Below are 14,352 nucleotides of genomic sequence, written 5' to 3'. Positions count from 1 at the left end.
CACACTGGGGACTCCCAGCCACACCTCCCCTCTCATTTGCCAGCAGCCAGCCCCACACAAGTCAAACTAGAGAGAAATTCTTGGCAGTCAGGCTGGGGAGACTCTGGCACAGGCTGCCCAGGGAGGCTGTGGCTGCTTTCTGCCTGGAGGTGTTGGAGGCCAGGCTGGATGAGGCCTTGAGCAAGCTGGGCTGGAACTGGATGAGCTTTGAGCTTCCTTCCAAGCCAACCCCTTCTGTGAATCTATGGCCTGTGGTTCTGTTGCTGGGAAAGCTTTTTTCCTCCTTGAGGGAAGGGTTGCCCTACAGAGTGATCTTGGGATGGTCTCTGCCTAAGCTTAGATTCCCCCTGGCTGAGCCTGCTGCTTCATCCATGCTGCCACCCTTCTGCTGCAGCTCTGAAAAGCACTGCTGCAAAGCAAGGAGTGTGAGTGCAGAGGGCAAGGGGGAGGCCTCGTTCTGAGGGGTGCTGCTGCTGTGGGTTTCACATTCCATGCTTTTTACCAAGGCTGCTCCTTTCCCTCCACAGGCAGGCACAGCCCAGAGCTCAGCTCACGACTGATGTCTGCTGCTCCCATGAGGGAAGTCAGTGCTGAGGCATTGCCCTCTGTGGCAGCCTGGTTAGCTCTAGTGTGGAACCAGAAAGCAAACAGCAAGCCTGGGCTGGGACTTCCCTTTCAGCAAGTCCTCTGCACTGCCCTAACCCTCCTACCAGTGCTGAGGGATGTAAGGGATAATGATTATTACTGAACACAGCAAATAACACTTGGCATTTGCACAGCACCATTCAGCTGCAGAGTGCTTCCCATAATTAACCATGCTGGGATTGCCTTCCCTGCACCACTGCAATCAGCTGCTCCTAAAGACTTTTGGAGAAGAGATGTGAAAAGCAATTATGGAGAGCAGTAAAAATGGAGGCCTGGGAGCTCTCCTCAGTGCCCAGCAGAGGCTTCAGGCTGGTGCTGCCCAGACAGCTCCTGCTCACATCACAGCAGCTCTGTGAGAGATGAGAGTGATGCCACATGGCTGCACAGGGCTGCAGACTGGCACTGTCCTGCTGTCTGGGGGGCTCCCAACACCTGGCCAACTTTTCATCTGAAATCTAACAGACTCCCTTACACCAGAACAGACTTCAAGGTCCAAGGTGTTGATAAGACACTGGAGCCTCACCTCCAAATAATGGTTTTTCCACCCTACCTTTCCTCTCTACTTCTAACAGCTACTGAGGTGTCACAGAATCACACAGTGGGGGTTGGAAGGGACCTGTGGAGACCATCAAGGCTAAGCCCCCTGCCAAAGCAGGGCCACCCAAAGTAGGGCCACCCAAAGCAGGGCCACCCAAAGCAGGCTACACAGAAACACATCCAGGTAGGTTTTGAAAGCCTCCAGAGGAGACTCCACAACCTCTCTGGGTAGCCTGCTCCAGGGCTCCAGCACCCTCACACCAAAGGAGTCTCTCCTCATGATCAGGTGGAATTGTCTGGCTTCCAGTTCATTGTTCCTCATCCTGTCATAGGACACCACCAAAAGGAGCCTGGCACCTTCACCCTGACACCCACCCCTTAGGTATTTAGAATCACAGGATTGGGAGGGTTGGAAGGGACACCTCAAGGCTCAGCCAGTCCCAACCCCCTGCCATGGGCTGGGACACCTCACACCACAGCAGGTTGCTCACAGCCACCTCCAGCCTGGCTGCAAACACCTCCAGGCAGGAGGCTTCCACCACCTCTCTGGGCAACCTGTGCCAGGCTCTCACCACCCTCCTGGCCAACAACTTCTTCCTCACAGCCAATCTCCAGCTCCCCACTTCTAGTTCTGCTCCATTCCCCCCCAGTCCTATCCCTCCCTGACACCCTCCAAAGTCCCTCCCCAGCTTGCTTGGAGACCCCTGCAGCTCCTGGAAGGCCACCAGAAGGTCTCCTGGGAGCCTTCTCCTCTCCAGCCTGCACAACCCCAACTCTCTCAGGCTGTCTGCAGAGCAGAGCAGCTCCAGCCCTCTGCTCCTCCTCCTGGCCCTGCTCTGGACACCTTCCAGCACCTCCAGATCCTTCCAGAACTGGCCCCAGTGCTCCAGGTGTGGTCTCAGCAGAGTGGAGCTTGTTGAGGTGCAGCCCCAGAAGAGGAGGAGGAAGAAGGCTCAGACTTACATCAGTCTGGATGATGCTCCAGGCGTTGGTCAGGCCGATGTTGCCCTCGGTGCCGTACAGGTGGAGCCCTTTCTTCAGGTCCCGCTGGGCGTATTTGTCAATCTGCAACCAACAAGAGACACACAGCTCAGCACCTGCTCAGCACCACAGGGCATGCAGCAGGGAGATGCAGGGCACCAGCCCTGATCCCCAGTGAATGCAGGAGGCCTGTCTCCAGCAGGGCTGAGATATGCACCATGTGAAGTACATGGAGTCATAAAGGCTGGAGGAAAACCTCTAAGATCGTCCAGCCCAACCCTTAGCCCAGCACTGCCAGCTCACCATCAAGCCATGCCCCTCAGATACACAGCTTGCTCAGCCTCCAAGGATGGGGACTCCACCACTACCCAGGGCAGCCTGTTCCAGGGCTTGGCAAACCTTTTAGGGAAGCAATTTTTCCTCACCCTCAAACTAAACCTCTGCTGAGGCAATTTGAGGCCATTTCTTCTTGTCCTATTGCTTGGGAGCTGGGGTTGCTTAGCCTGGAGAAGAGGAGGCTCAGGGGAGACCTTCTTGCTCTCTCCAACTCCCTGAAGGGAGGTTGAAGCCAGAAAAGGGTTGGTCTCTTCTCCCAGGCACCCAGCACCAGAACAAGAGGACATAGTCTCAAGCTGTGCCAGGGGAAGGTTAGGCTGGAGGTGAGGAGAAAGTTCTTCCCAGAGGGAGTTGTTAGCCACTGGAATGTGCTGCCCAGGGAGGTGGTGGAGTCCCCATCCCTGGAGGTGTTCAAGAGGGGATTGGATGTGGCACTTGGTGCCATGGTTTATTCATGAGGTCTGTGGTGACAGCTTGGACTTGATGAGCTTTGAGGTCTCTTCCAACCTTGGTGATTCTGTGAGAAGAGACCAACCCCTGCCTCACTCCAACCTCCTCCTTTTCTCCAGGCTAAGCAACCCCAGGCTGCTCCTCCCCAGCCCTGTTGTCCAAACCCTTCCCCAGCTTGGTTGCCCTTCCCTGGACACACTCCAGCACCTCAATGTCCTCCTCGGAGTGAGGGCACAAACTGAACCCAGTATCCGAGTTGTGGCCTCACCAGTGCCCAGCCCAGGGGCACAATCACTGTCCTGCTCCTGCTGGCCACACCAGTGCTGATCCAGGCCAGGATGCTGGTGGCCTTCTTGGCCACCTGGGCACACAGTGGCTCAGCTTCAGCTGGCTAATGCACATGGTCCTGCTCTGGCAGGGGGGTTGGACTCGAGGATCTTTGGAGGTCCTCTCCAAGCCCTGCCATCCTGTGTGAACTTTGAGCCAGCACAACAAAGACCTCAGCACTTTAAACCCTCTCAGCACTTCCTTTTGGATGACTACATTGAACTCTAGCTGCTGTGCTTCTGCTTTGTCATGATCATGTAACCTCTAGTGCCTGCCCCTCTTGCACTGCTCATGCCAGCTGAGGGGGGCCCAGAATGAAGGAACCACTGCTAGCTGTGAACTGGCAGAGGGAGCAAAGCTGTTCTGCTCCTAACCACAGGCTTGGATTTTCCTTCTGCTGTGTTCAATCAGAATGGTTCTCATTTGCTGCTGGAAGAAAGGAAATATAGATGCAAAGAACCTTTACAGAGGAACTTTCAACCCACTGCATCACAGTGATCATGAGGTAGATGTGAAGTCATTCAGCAATGTGACTCCACAAAGAACTAGGAGCTCCCAACTTCATCATGGCCAAGGAGCCCCTGCTGTACATGCCAAGGGCTGTGCTTGCTCTCCCCTGGTCTTTGCCTCCTTGCTAAAGTTTACCACCATCCTGCTAAGGCACCACTGAAACAGCTTTGTCTGTCCAGCAGAGCCAGGGAGGTTCTCCTTCCCCTCTGCTCTGCCCTGCTGAGGCCACACCTGGAATACTGCATCCAGCTCTGGGCTCCCCAGCTCAGGAGGGACAGGGATCTGCTGGAGAGAGTCCAAGGGAGGGCTGCAAGGATGCTGAAGGGACTGCAGCACTGCCTGGGGAGGAGAGGCTGAGAGCCCTGGGGGTGGTTAGTCTGGAGAGGAGAAGGCTGAGAGGGATCTGATCAATGTCTATCAATAGCTGAGGGCTGGGGGTCAGGAGGGAAGGGACAGGGACAGGCTCTGCTCTGTTGCACCCTGGACAAGGGGCAATGGATATAAACTCCAGCACAGGAGGTTCCACCTCACCATGAGGAGGAACTTCTTCACTGTGAGGGTCCCAGAGCCCTGGAGCAGGCTGCCCAGAGAGGTTGTGGAGTCTCCTTCTCTGGAGCCTTCCCAGCCCTGTCTGGATGTGTTCTGTGTGACCTGTGCTGGATTCTCTGCTCCTGCTCTGGCAGAGGGGTTGGACTTGATGATCTCCAGAGGTCCCTTCCAACCCCTAACATCCTCTGATCCTGTGACCCTGAACATCTCAGTTGCACCCTGTGATAGCACAAAGGGCAATGAATATAAACTCCAGCACAGGAGGTTCCACCTCAACATGAGGAGAAACTTCCCTACTGTGAGGGTCCCAGAGGCCTGGAGCAGGCTGCCCAGAGGGGATGTGGAGTCTCCTGCTCTGGAGCCTTCCCAGCCCTGTCTGGATGTGTTCTGTGTGACCTGTGCTGGATTCTATGCTCCTGCTCTGGCAGGAGGGGTTGGACTCAAGGATCTTTGGAGGTCCTCTCCAAGCCCTGCCATCCTGTGTGAACTTTGAGCCAGCACAACAAAGACCTCAGCACTTCAAACCCTGTCAGCACTTCCTCTTGGATGACTACCTTGAACTGTAGCTGCTGTGCTCCCACTTTGTAATTACCATGTAAACTGCTTCTGACTTTACACAGAGCCTACACACAGCCACTGCTACCTTAATTAGAAGAGAAAACCAAAGCTGAAAGGTGTCATTAAATTTGGAATTAGCTGAGAAAATTACAGGCAGTAAATGATAAACTTCTGGGGGGGGGGTGGGGGGTGGTGTCCTGGCATGCTTTTAAGCATTAGACTGCACTGGGGTTTGGCTCTTCACTCATCCACAGCTCCCTGGGTCTCAGCTGGACCTGCTGTGGTCTCAAGCAGAGCCAGCAATTAGGCTGGAAGGGGATGGTCGTGTCTGAGAGAGGCTTAGAAATGCAGCCCAGTGTCCCACAGTGGTAGTGAGATCAACCAGGTGTAGATAAACTACATCATGTTCTGAAAGGGGAGGTGGAGAGGAACAGCACAGCTGAGGGTATCATAGTATCATAGAATCAGTCAGGGTTGGAAGGGAGCACAAGGATCAGCCAGTTCCAACCCCCCTGCCATGGGCAGGGACACCCCACACTAGATCAGCCTGGCCACAGCCTCAGCCAGCCTGGCCTTAAACACCTCCAGGGACAGGGCCCCAACCACCTCCCTGCACAACCCATCCCAGGGCTTCACCACTCTCATGGGGAAGAACTTCCTCCTCCCCTCCAGTAGGGTAGGGGTGACAGAAGGGGTTACATAGTTCACAGAGGCATTCAGATTAGAACAGAGCCTCAGCATCACCAAGTCCAACCCAGGACCCTGCTCTGCAAGGCTCAGCCCTGAACCAGAGTCCCAAGCACCACATCCAAACCTCTTTGAAACACCTCCAGGCTTGGGGACTCCACCACCCCGCCAGGCAGCACTTTCCAGTCCCTGACCACTCTTGTGGGGAAAAATTCTTCCTACTGTCCAGTCTGAACCTCCCCAGGGGCAGCTTGTCCTGTCCCTAATGACCTGGGAGAAGAGACCAGCAGCAACCTCTCCACAACCTCCTTTCAGGCAGTTATAGAGAGCAATGAGGTCTCCCTCAGCCTCCTCTGCTTCACTCTAACCAGCCCCAGCTCCTTCAGTCTCTCCTCACCAGAATTATTCCCCAGGCCCTTCCCAGCTTCCTTGCCCTGCTCTGCCCTGGCTCCAGCACCTCCACAGCTCTCTGGCACTGAGGAGCCCAGGACTGGGCACAGCACTCCAGGTGTGGAGTCCCAGAGCTGAGTCCCAGGGAACAATCCCCTCCCTGCTCCTCTGGACACAGCATTGCTGATCTCAGCCAGGAGGCCTTTGGCTTTCTTGGCCCCCTGGGCATACTGCTGGCTCCTGTTCAGCTGCTTGTCCATCAGCACCCCCAGGTCCCTTCCTGCCAGCAGCTTTCAGCCACACTGCCCCAAGCCTGGAGCCTTGCTTGGGGTTGTTGTGCCCCAAAAGTGCAGGACCTGGCACTTGGCCTTGCTGAAGCTGCTCCTGGTAACCTTGGCCATGGATCCAACCTCTCCAAGTGCTTCTGCAGAGCCTCCCTGCCCTGGTGCAGATCAACACTCAGCACCTAGCTTGCTGTCATCTGCCAAGTGACTGCTGACAGCCTCTGTGTCCTCATCAAGGTCATCAATAAAGATGTCAAACAGGAGTGGTCCCAGCACTGAGCCCTGAGGAACACCACTTGTGACTGGCCACCAGCTGGGCTTAACCCCACTGACCTCCACTCTTTGGGCCCTTTCCCCCAGGCAGTGCTGCATCCAGCAGGGTCTGTGCTCACCCAAGCCACGAGCAGCCACTTTGTCCACCAGAATTCTGTGGGATAGTTCTCCTTCAGAAGTTTCCTCAAAGGCACCAAAGAGAGCTGCTGCTGAGAGCAGCTGATTGCAACCCTCCTTTCCCCAGAGCCACTCCTTGAAGCACTCATCATCTCCTGCTTGCTAATGCTGCTCTTCATCCTCACCTCGAGACACCCTTGTGCAGCACAGCTGAGCCTGCAGCCCTTTGGCACCAGGGGAAAGGGGACACAGGCTTTGGCCTCTGCTCTCCTGTCACTTCTCTCTGCAGCTGAGGTGCCAGCAGGAGGTCCTTCCTGTCTCTGGCTCCCTTGTTTCTAGCCAGTTACAAAAGCCTTCCCCCCCCCCCCCTTCTCTTTTAATGAATATGAATCAGCTACCTTGCAGGAATTCATCAGTGCAGAAGCAGCCCATGCATTCTCAAAGCAGAGCTGACTCCAAACAAGAGCACAGCCCTCATTCAGGCCATGAGGAGGGAGAGGGTCATCAGACTGCTGGGGCTGGAAAAGCCCTTCAGGAGCATCCAGTCCAAGCATTCTCTAACTCTGCCACATCTGGGGCTAAACCACAGCCCTCAGCAGCACAGCTCTGCCACTTTTAATCCCCTCCAGGGATGGGGAAGCAACCACCCTCCCTGGGCAGGCTGTGCCAGGCTGTGAGAGCTCTTTATTGATGGTCTGGATGAGGGCATTGAGTCCATCAGCAGTAAATTTGCAGATGACAGCAAGCTGGGGGCAGGAGTTGATCTGCTGGAGGGTAGAGAGGCTCTGCAGAGGGACCTTGCCAGGCTGGACAGATGGGCAGAGGCCAAGGGCAGGAGATTGAACACATCCAAGTGCCAGGTGCTGCACATTGGCCACAGCAACCCCAGGCAGTGCTACAGGCTGGGGGCAGAGTGGCTGAGAGCTGCCAAACAGAGAGGGACCTGGGGGTGCTGGTTGATGGTAGGCTGAACATGAGCCTGCAGTGTGCCCAGGCAGCCAAGAGGGCCAAGGGCATCCTGGCCTGCATCAGGAGCAGTGTGGCCAGCAGGAGCAGGGAGCTCATTCTGCCCCTGTACACTGCACTGGTTAGGCCACACCTGGAGTCCTGTGTCCAGTTCTGGGCTCCTCAGGTTAGGAAGGAGGTTGAGCTGCTGGAAGGTGTCCAGAGAAGGGCAAGAAAGCTGGGGAGGGGTCTGGAGCACAGCCCTGTGAGGAGAGGCTGAGGGAGCTGGGGTTGCTTAGCCTGGAGTAGAGGAGGCTCAGGGGAGACCTTCTTGCTCTCTCCAACTCCCTGAAGGGAGGTTGTAGACAGGCAGAGGTTGGTCTCTTCTCCCAGGCACCCAGCACCAGAACAAGAGGACACAGTCTCAGGCTGCACCAGGGGAGGTTTAGGCTGGATGTTAGGAGGAAGTTCTTCCCAGAGAGAGAGATTGCCCATTGGAATGTGGTGCCCAGGGAGGTGGTGGAGTCCCCATCCCTGGAGGTGTTCAGGAGGAGACTTGATAGGGTGCTTGGTGCCATGGGTTAGTTGATTAGGTGGTGTTGGATTGGTTGATAGGTTGGACTTGATGATCTTGAAGGTCTCTTCCAACCTGGTCTATTCTATTCTATTCTATTCTATTCTATTCTATTCTATTCTATTCTATTCTATTCTATTCTATTCTATTCTATTCCATTCCATTCCATTCCATTCCATTCCATTCCATTCCATTCCATTCCATTCTTTCATGGAAGCAGGATGGTACTGGTAAGAAATTGGTTTATGGGCCTTTAACTGCCACATGTCAGCAAAACTCTGGCAATGTCTCCTACCAAAACCTTGCAAGACCTTGGAATTGTTTGGGTTGGAAGAGTCCTTTAAGATCACTGAGTCCAACCATCCCCTAACTCTGCCAAGGCTGGGGCCAAACGGTGTCCCTCAGCACCACAGCTCTGCCTCTTTGAAACACCTCCAGGGATGGGGATTCAGCCACCTCCCTGGGCAGCCTGCTCCAGGTTTTGAGACCCTTTTCAGTCAAGCAGCTTTTTTTCTCATGTCCAACCTAACCCTCCCCTGGTGCACCTCGAGGCCATTTCCCTCATTCTGTCACTCGTTCCTTGGGTGAAGAGCCCAACCCCCACCAGGCTCCAGCCTCCTTTCAGGGAGCTGTAGAGAGTGAGAATCACAGAAAGCTGGGTTGGAAGTGACCCCAAGGATCACCTTTTCAGGTGATAGGGTAGTTGAAATGAGATGTCTCATTTCACCCTGTCAACCTGAGTCTTAAACCTGAGCAATGCAGGGCAATCCACCGCTTCCCTCGGGAGACATCTCCCCTGTGCCTCCTTTTCTCCAGGCTGAACCCCCCCCCCACCTCTCCCTGCACTGCTGCCACAAGCACACTGCCCTCTGCATCAGTGACCTCTGCACAAGGTTACAGGGTGGATGTTTTTCCCCCTCACTGAAGCACTGTGTGAAGCTCCAGACATATGATTCCTACCGGCTTAGAGCAGGAAGGGGGAGAAGCAAAACTCAGCACCTCTTCGTGGAGCAGGGCTGGCAAATCCTCCTCCAGGTCATTCTGTTTCCTGCTGATCTCAATGCTGTTCCTTCCTCAGCACGTTCTGAGAGTAGCAGGAACTTCTCAATGTGCCTTTCTTTGAGCTGTGTGTTTGATGGCAATTAAAGCTCACCTCCCCCTCCCCCTGCTGCCTCTGCTGCCTTCAGCTGGAGCTTTGCAGAGAATGATCTTCCTGGGGCTGAAGTGCTTCGAGCACCTCAGGGACTCCTCACTCTGCCTCCTGGCAGATGATCCCATTCAGCATCCACCACCCTGTCAGCCTCTTGTTTGTCTCTGCTCCCAGGCCTCAGCCAGGCAAAACGCCTGTGGCAAAGCAGGGCTTTGGAAGAGCTGTAGGAAACCTTCTGCTGTGTGAATCTGCTGTGCTCTCCCACACCTGAGTCAGGCCCTTCACAAAGCACAACTCAATCTGGTGCTGGAGCACCATGAAGCACACCAACACCTCTCTGGGGCTCTAAATGAGCTGCCTCTTTTCAGTCATGTGGAACACACCAGACAGGCCCTGAGAAGAAAGAGTTTCTGAAAGGTTGAGCACTAAAAACCTTTCATCAATCTAGAAGGGAAGCAGAGAAAAGTGTTTTCCCTGATAGGATAGGATAGGATAGAGTAGGACAGGATAGGATAGGATAGGATAGGATAGGATAGGATAGGATAGGATGGGATGGGATGGGATGGAATGGAATGGAATGGAATGGAATAGAATAGAATAGAATAGAATAGAATAGAATAGAATAGAATAGAATAGAATAGAATAGAATTAACCAGGTTGGAAGAGACCTTCAAGATCATCGAGTCCAACCCATCAACCAATCCAACACCACCTAATCAACTAACCCATGGCACCAAGCACCCTATCAAGTCTCCTGAACACCTCCAGGGATGGGGACTCCACCACCTCCCTGGGCAGCACATTCCCATGGCCAATCTCTCTGTCTGGGAAGAACTTCCTCCTAACCTCCAGCCTAAACCTCCCCTGGCACAGCTTGAGACTGTGTCCTCTTGTTCTGGTGCTGGCTGCCTGGGAGAAGAGCCCAACCCCCACCTGGCTCCAACCTCCCTTCACGGAGTTGGAGAGAGCAAGAAGGTCTCCCCTGAGCCTCCTCTTCTCCAGGCTAAGCAACCCCAGCTCCCTCAGCCTCTCCTCACAGGGCTGTGCTCCAGACCCCTCACCAACTTTGTTGCCCTTCTCTGGACACCTTCCAGCAAGTCAACCTCCTTCCTAAGCTGAGGGGCTGGATTCACTGGCCAGCAGGTGAAAGGTGTAAGCTTCAAGCTGGCATCTCACCCATGCCAGTTCCTCTGGCTGCTGCCTTCAGACCCACTGGAGGCTTGCTCATGCTTATCAGCACCTTCAGATTTCAGAGGTGCTTCTACTAATGGCAGCCCAATGTGTCCTGTGGCTTAGGGTGGCAATCCACTGCAACCCATGCCTGCAAGAGAACCACTTCTTGGAGCAGGGCATGCACAGTGCTAACACTTCACCTAAGGCAAGATCCTTTTCCCACTGCAATGAGCACACAGATTTTCCTCACTGACTTCCAGCAGGCACTAATTTGGCTCTTAAATCTCTCACTGTGCTGCTAAAAAGGGCAGAGAGGTTGTGTGCCCAGGGTCTCAGGCAGTGAAGAGAAAGCTCCTAGAGATTCCTAGATTCATAGAATGGTTTGGGATGGAAGGGAGCCCAAAGCTCAGCCAGTTCCAAGCTCCTGCCATGGGCAGGGACACCTCCCACCAGCACAGGCTGCTCAAGGCCTCATCCAGCCTGGTCCTGAACCCCTCCAGGCAGGAGGCAGCCACAGCCTCCCTGGGCAGCCTGTGCCAGAGTCTCCCCAGCCTCACTCTCAACAATTTCTTCCTCCTCTCCACTCTCAGTCTCCTCTCTCCCAGCTCAAAGCCATTGTTCCTCAGCCTGGCACTCCCAGCCCTTGTCCAAAGTCCCTCCCCATTTTTCCTATAGTCCCCTTCAGGCACTGGAAAGCTTCTCTAAGGTCTCCCTGCAGCCTTCTCTTCTCCAGGCTTCCCCCAGGACTGGAGAGAAACAGCCCCAGAGGTCAGGAAATGTGGCTGGAAGCAGCTGATGCGGAATGGGCAGAGGTCTGTCTGAGCCTCACCTGAACTGCAGCTGTGACAACACATCCCTGACTAAATCTTACCACAGCCTGTGCAGAAATTCTGTCCAAATTAAAAAATGGTTCCTCCTTAATCTGTATTCCCTGGAGGCAGCTACTTAAAGCTGGAGCAGCTTCTGTGTGAGGCTTGTTCTGCTGTCAGCTCTGTCCCCTCGGCAAGCCGGAGCCTCCGAGCAGGATGGTGGCTGGCTGGCTGGCTGACAAGCCCAGCTGCGGGAGCCAGCATCCTTCAAGAGGACAGAGAGCTGTCAGACTGCACCTTGCCTCCTTGAGTAAGACAAGCTAGGGATAATTGAGGCTGAGATAAAACCCGTGTAGCAGCAGCACAAACAACCACCACCCCCTCAGCACTGACACGGGCTGGCTGAGAGCGCTGCAGAAGCCGCCTGTGCTGCAGGCACCGGCGAGCATCGCTGCTGCTGCTGCCTGCTCTGGGCTACAGCTGGGGGCTTGCTGTGCCCACCTCAGCTCCTGGGGACGCTCTCTCTGTCTAAATGAGAGACTTTGGAGTTTATCAGATGATAGAAGGAGAGGAACTGGCCTGAAACTGTGCCAAGGGAGGGTTAGGTTGGAGAGGAGGGAAAATGTCTTTGCTGCAGGAGTGGTCAGGGACTGGCAGAGGCTGCCCAGGGAGGTGGTGGAGTCCCCATCCCTGGAGGGGTTCCAGAAATGTGGGGCCATGGCACCTGGGGCCAGGGTTTGATGGCCATGGAGGGGTTGGGTCGCTGGTTGGGTTGGGTGAGCTTGGGGGTCTCTTCCAACCAAAGCAATCCTATGAGCCTGTGATTCTCTCCACTGTGTTCCCTGTGCTGAGGAAGGGATTTATACCATGTGTGTGTTTGCACAGCTTCTCAGAGGTCTCTGCTGGTCTCTAGGAGCATGAAGCTTTTAGGCAACTGACAGTAGTCAGGGATTGGCAGAGGCTGCCCAGGGAGGTGGTGGAGTCCCCATCCCTGGAGGGGTTCCAGAAATGTGGGGATGTGGCACTTGGGGACATGGTTTGGTGGCCATGGTGGGGTTGGGTTGCTGGTTGGACTTGGTGATCTCAGAGGGATTTCCCAACCAAACCAATTTGGTTGGATTCTACTTCCTGCTAAGGCATGCAGCAGAAGACAAGCACTGCCCTTTGAGAGAGCAGCCCTGGAGGTTTGCTGCTGAGACAGAGGAGGAAGCCTTTTGGACCCAAACTTCCTGGGCAGACAACGAAGCTGTCTGTGTGCAGCACACACATTAGCAATAATTCATAGTATCATAGTACCATAGTATCATTCAGGGTTGGAAGGGAGCACAAGGATCATCCAGTTCCAACCCCCCTGCCATGGGCAGGGACACCCCACACTAGATCAGCCTGGCCACAGCCTCAGCCAGCCTGGGCTTAAACACCTCCAGGGACAGGGCCCCAACCACCTCCCTGCGCAACCCATTCCAGGGCTTCACCACTCTCATGGGGAAGAACTTCCTCCTCCCCTCCAGCCTCAATCTCCCCACCTCCAGCTTCATTCCATTCCCCCTAGTCCTATCCCTGCCTGAGATCCTGAGCAGTCCCTCCCCAGCCTTCCTGGAGCCCCCTTCAGATCCTGGAAGGCCACAATGAGGTCACCTGGGAGCCTTCTCTTCTCCAGACTCAACAGCCCCAACTCCTTCAGTCTGTCCTCACAGGAGAGGTGCTCCAGCCCTCTGCTCCTCCTCCTGGCCCTGCTCTGGACACCTTCCAGCACCTCCACATCCCTCTTGTCCTAGGGGCTCCAGAACTGGAGGCAGTACTGCAGGTGGGGTCTCCCCAGAGCTGAGCAGAGGGGGAGAATCACCTCCCTTGCCCTGCTGGCCACACTTCTCCTGCTGCAGCCCAGGCTCTGCTTGGCTTTCTGGGCTGCAAGTGCACACTGAGAGCTCCTGGTGAGCTTCTCCTCCCCCAGCACCCCCAAGGCTCTCTCCTCAGGGCTGCTTTCCAGCCAGTCCCTGCCCAGCCTGGATTTGTGCCTGGCATTGCCTCCACCCAGCTGCAGGACCCTGCCCTTGCTCTGGTTGAACCTCCTGAGGTTGGCTTGTGCCCACCTCTCCAGCCTGTCCAGCTCCCTCTGGATGGATCCCTTCCCTCCAGCTGTCTGCTGCACCACACAGCTTGGTGTCATCAGCAACCCTGCTGAGGCTGCACTCAGTGCCACTGTCCCTGGCACCCACAGAGATGTTGAACAAGCCTGGGCCCAGGACTGATCCCTGAGGGACTCTGCTTGTCCCTGGCCTCCCCTGGGCCATGGAGCCATGGACAGCCACTCTCTGGGTGCAGCCCTCAAGCCAGTTCTGTATCCATCCAGTGGTCACCCATCACACCCATGTGTCACCAGCCTGGAGACCAGGATGTGGTGTGGGACAGTGTCGAATGTGGTGCGGGACAGCTAATCTGAGCTGAGACCTTGATCAGCCTCAAGCTATACCAGTAAGGAAGAGACAAAGCCCTTCCACTGTCCCAGCACCCTGAGAGGGAAGGCAGCTTCGCTCTCTAGAAGGAAAGCCAAAAAGAAGGCTCCTGGGGAGATCCTTATTAACTCCCTTTCGACTCAGTGGCAGCAGGAGATGTAACTAAGACTCTGGCACAGCCTTTAGGCAAAGGGCAGAGGATGCCAGCAGTGCCCCAAGCTTTCTAACCTGCAGGTAAATGGAGACTTTTAATTTCAAGCCTCAGTGCTTCCTGGCCTCGCCAGGAACAATAATTCCACCCAACAAGGCCCTTAGACCAGACAAAGCCTCTCAGCAGCCTTTCAATATCAGCAAGTAAATACTCCTGACCTTTCTGGTGATTGCTTTCCCTGCCTCCCCCCCACCAGAACTGGAGAGGCTGGAAGGGAATGACAAAACACCCTATAGTTTCCCCCCACCAGGCCACACTTTTAATTTAACACCTTGGTAATCACTCTCTACAAATAGCAGGGGCTGGGGAATCGAATGGGAACAGAAAGTGCCTCATCTATAAGGTCATTCCTGGGGCCCTCTTGCCTGCTTAAGAAGAGATGGGATTGAT

The 14,352-nt window shown here is 55.0% G+C and overlaps 1 protein-coding gene across 5 annotated transcripts in view; it reads right to left on the bottom strand.

The window, feature by feature from the left end:
- TSPAN4 (tetraspanin 4) overlaps positions 1-14,352 on the bottom strand; it is a 628,454-nt gene that overhangs the window by 14,493 nt on the left and 599,609 nt on the right. For all 5 annotated transcript variants that reach the window (XM_068147771.1, XM_068147773.1, XM_068147772.1 and 2 more), the window contains one exon: positions 2,146-2,247. In XM_068147771.1, the coding sequence (XP_068003872.1) occupies positions 2,146-2,247 (102 nt within the window). The remainder of the gene's footprint in view (positions 1-2,145; positions 2,248-14,352) is intronic.

Source organism: Melanerpes formicivorus, unplaced genomic scaffold, assembly GCF_026170545.1.
Source record: "Melanerpes formicivorus ecotype bairdi unplaced genomic scaffold, bMelFor1.0.p_v2 SCAF_16, whole genome shotgun sequence".
Classification (NCBI taxonomy): Eukaryota; Metazoa; Chordata; class Aves; order Piciformes; family Picidae; genus Melanerpes; species Melanerpes formicivorus.
Note: the sequence above shows the minus strand (reverse complement) of the source record. Positions and strands in the feature narration are given on the sequence as shown.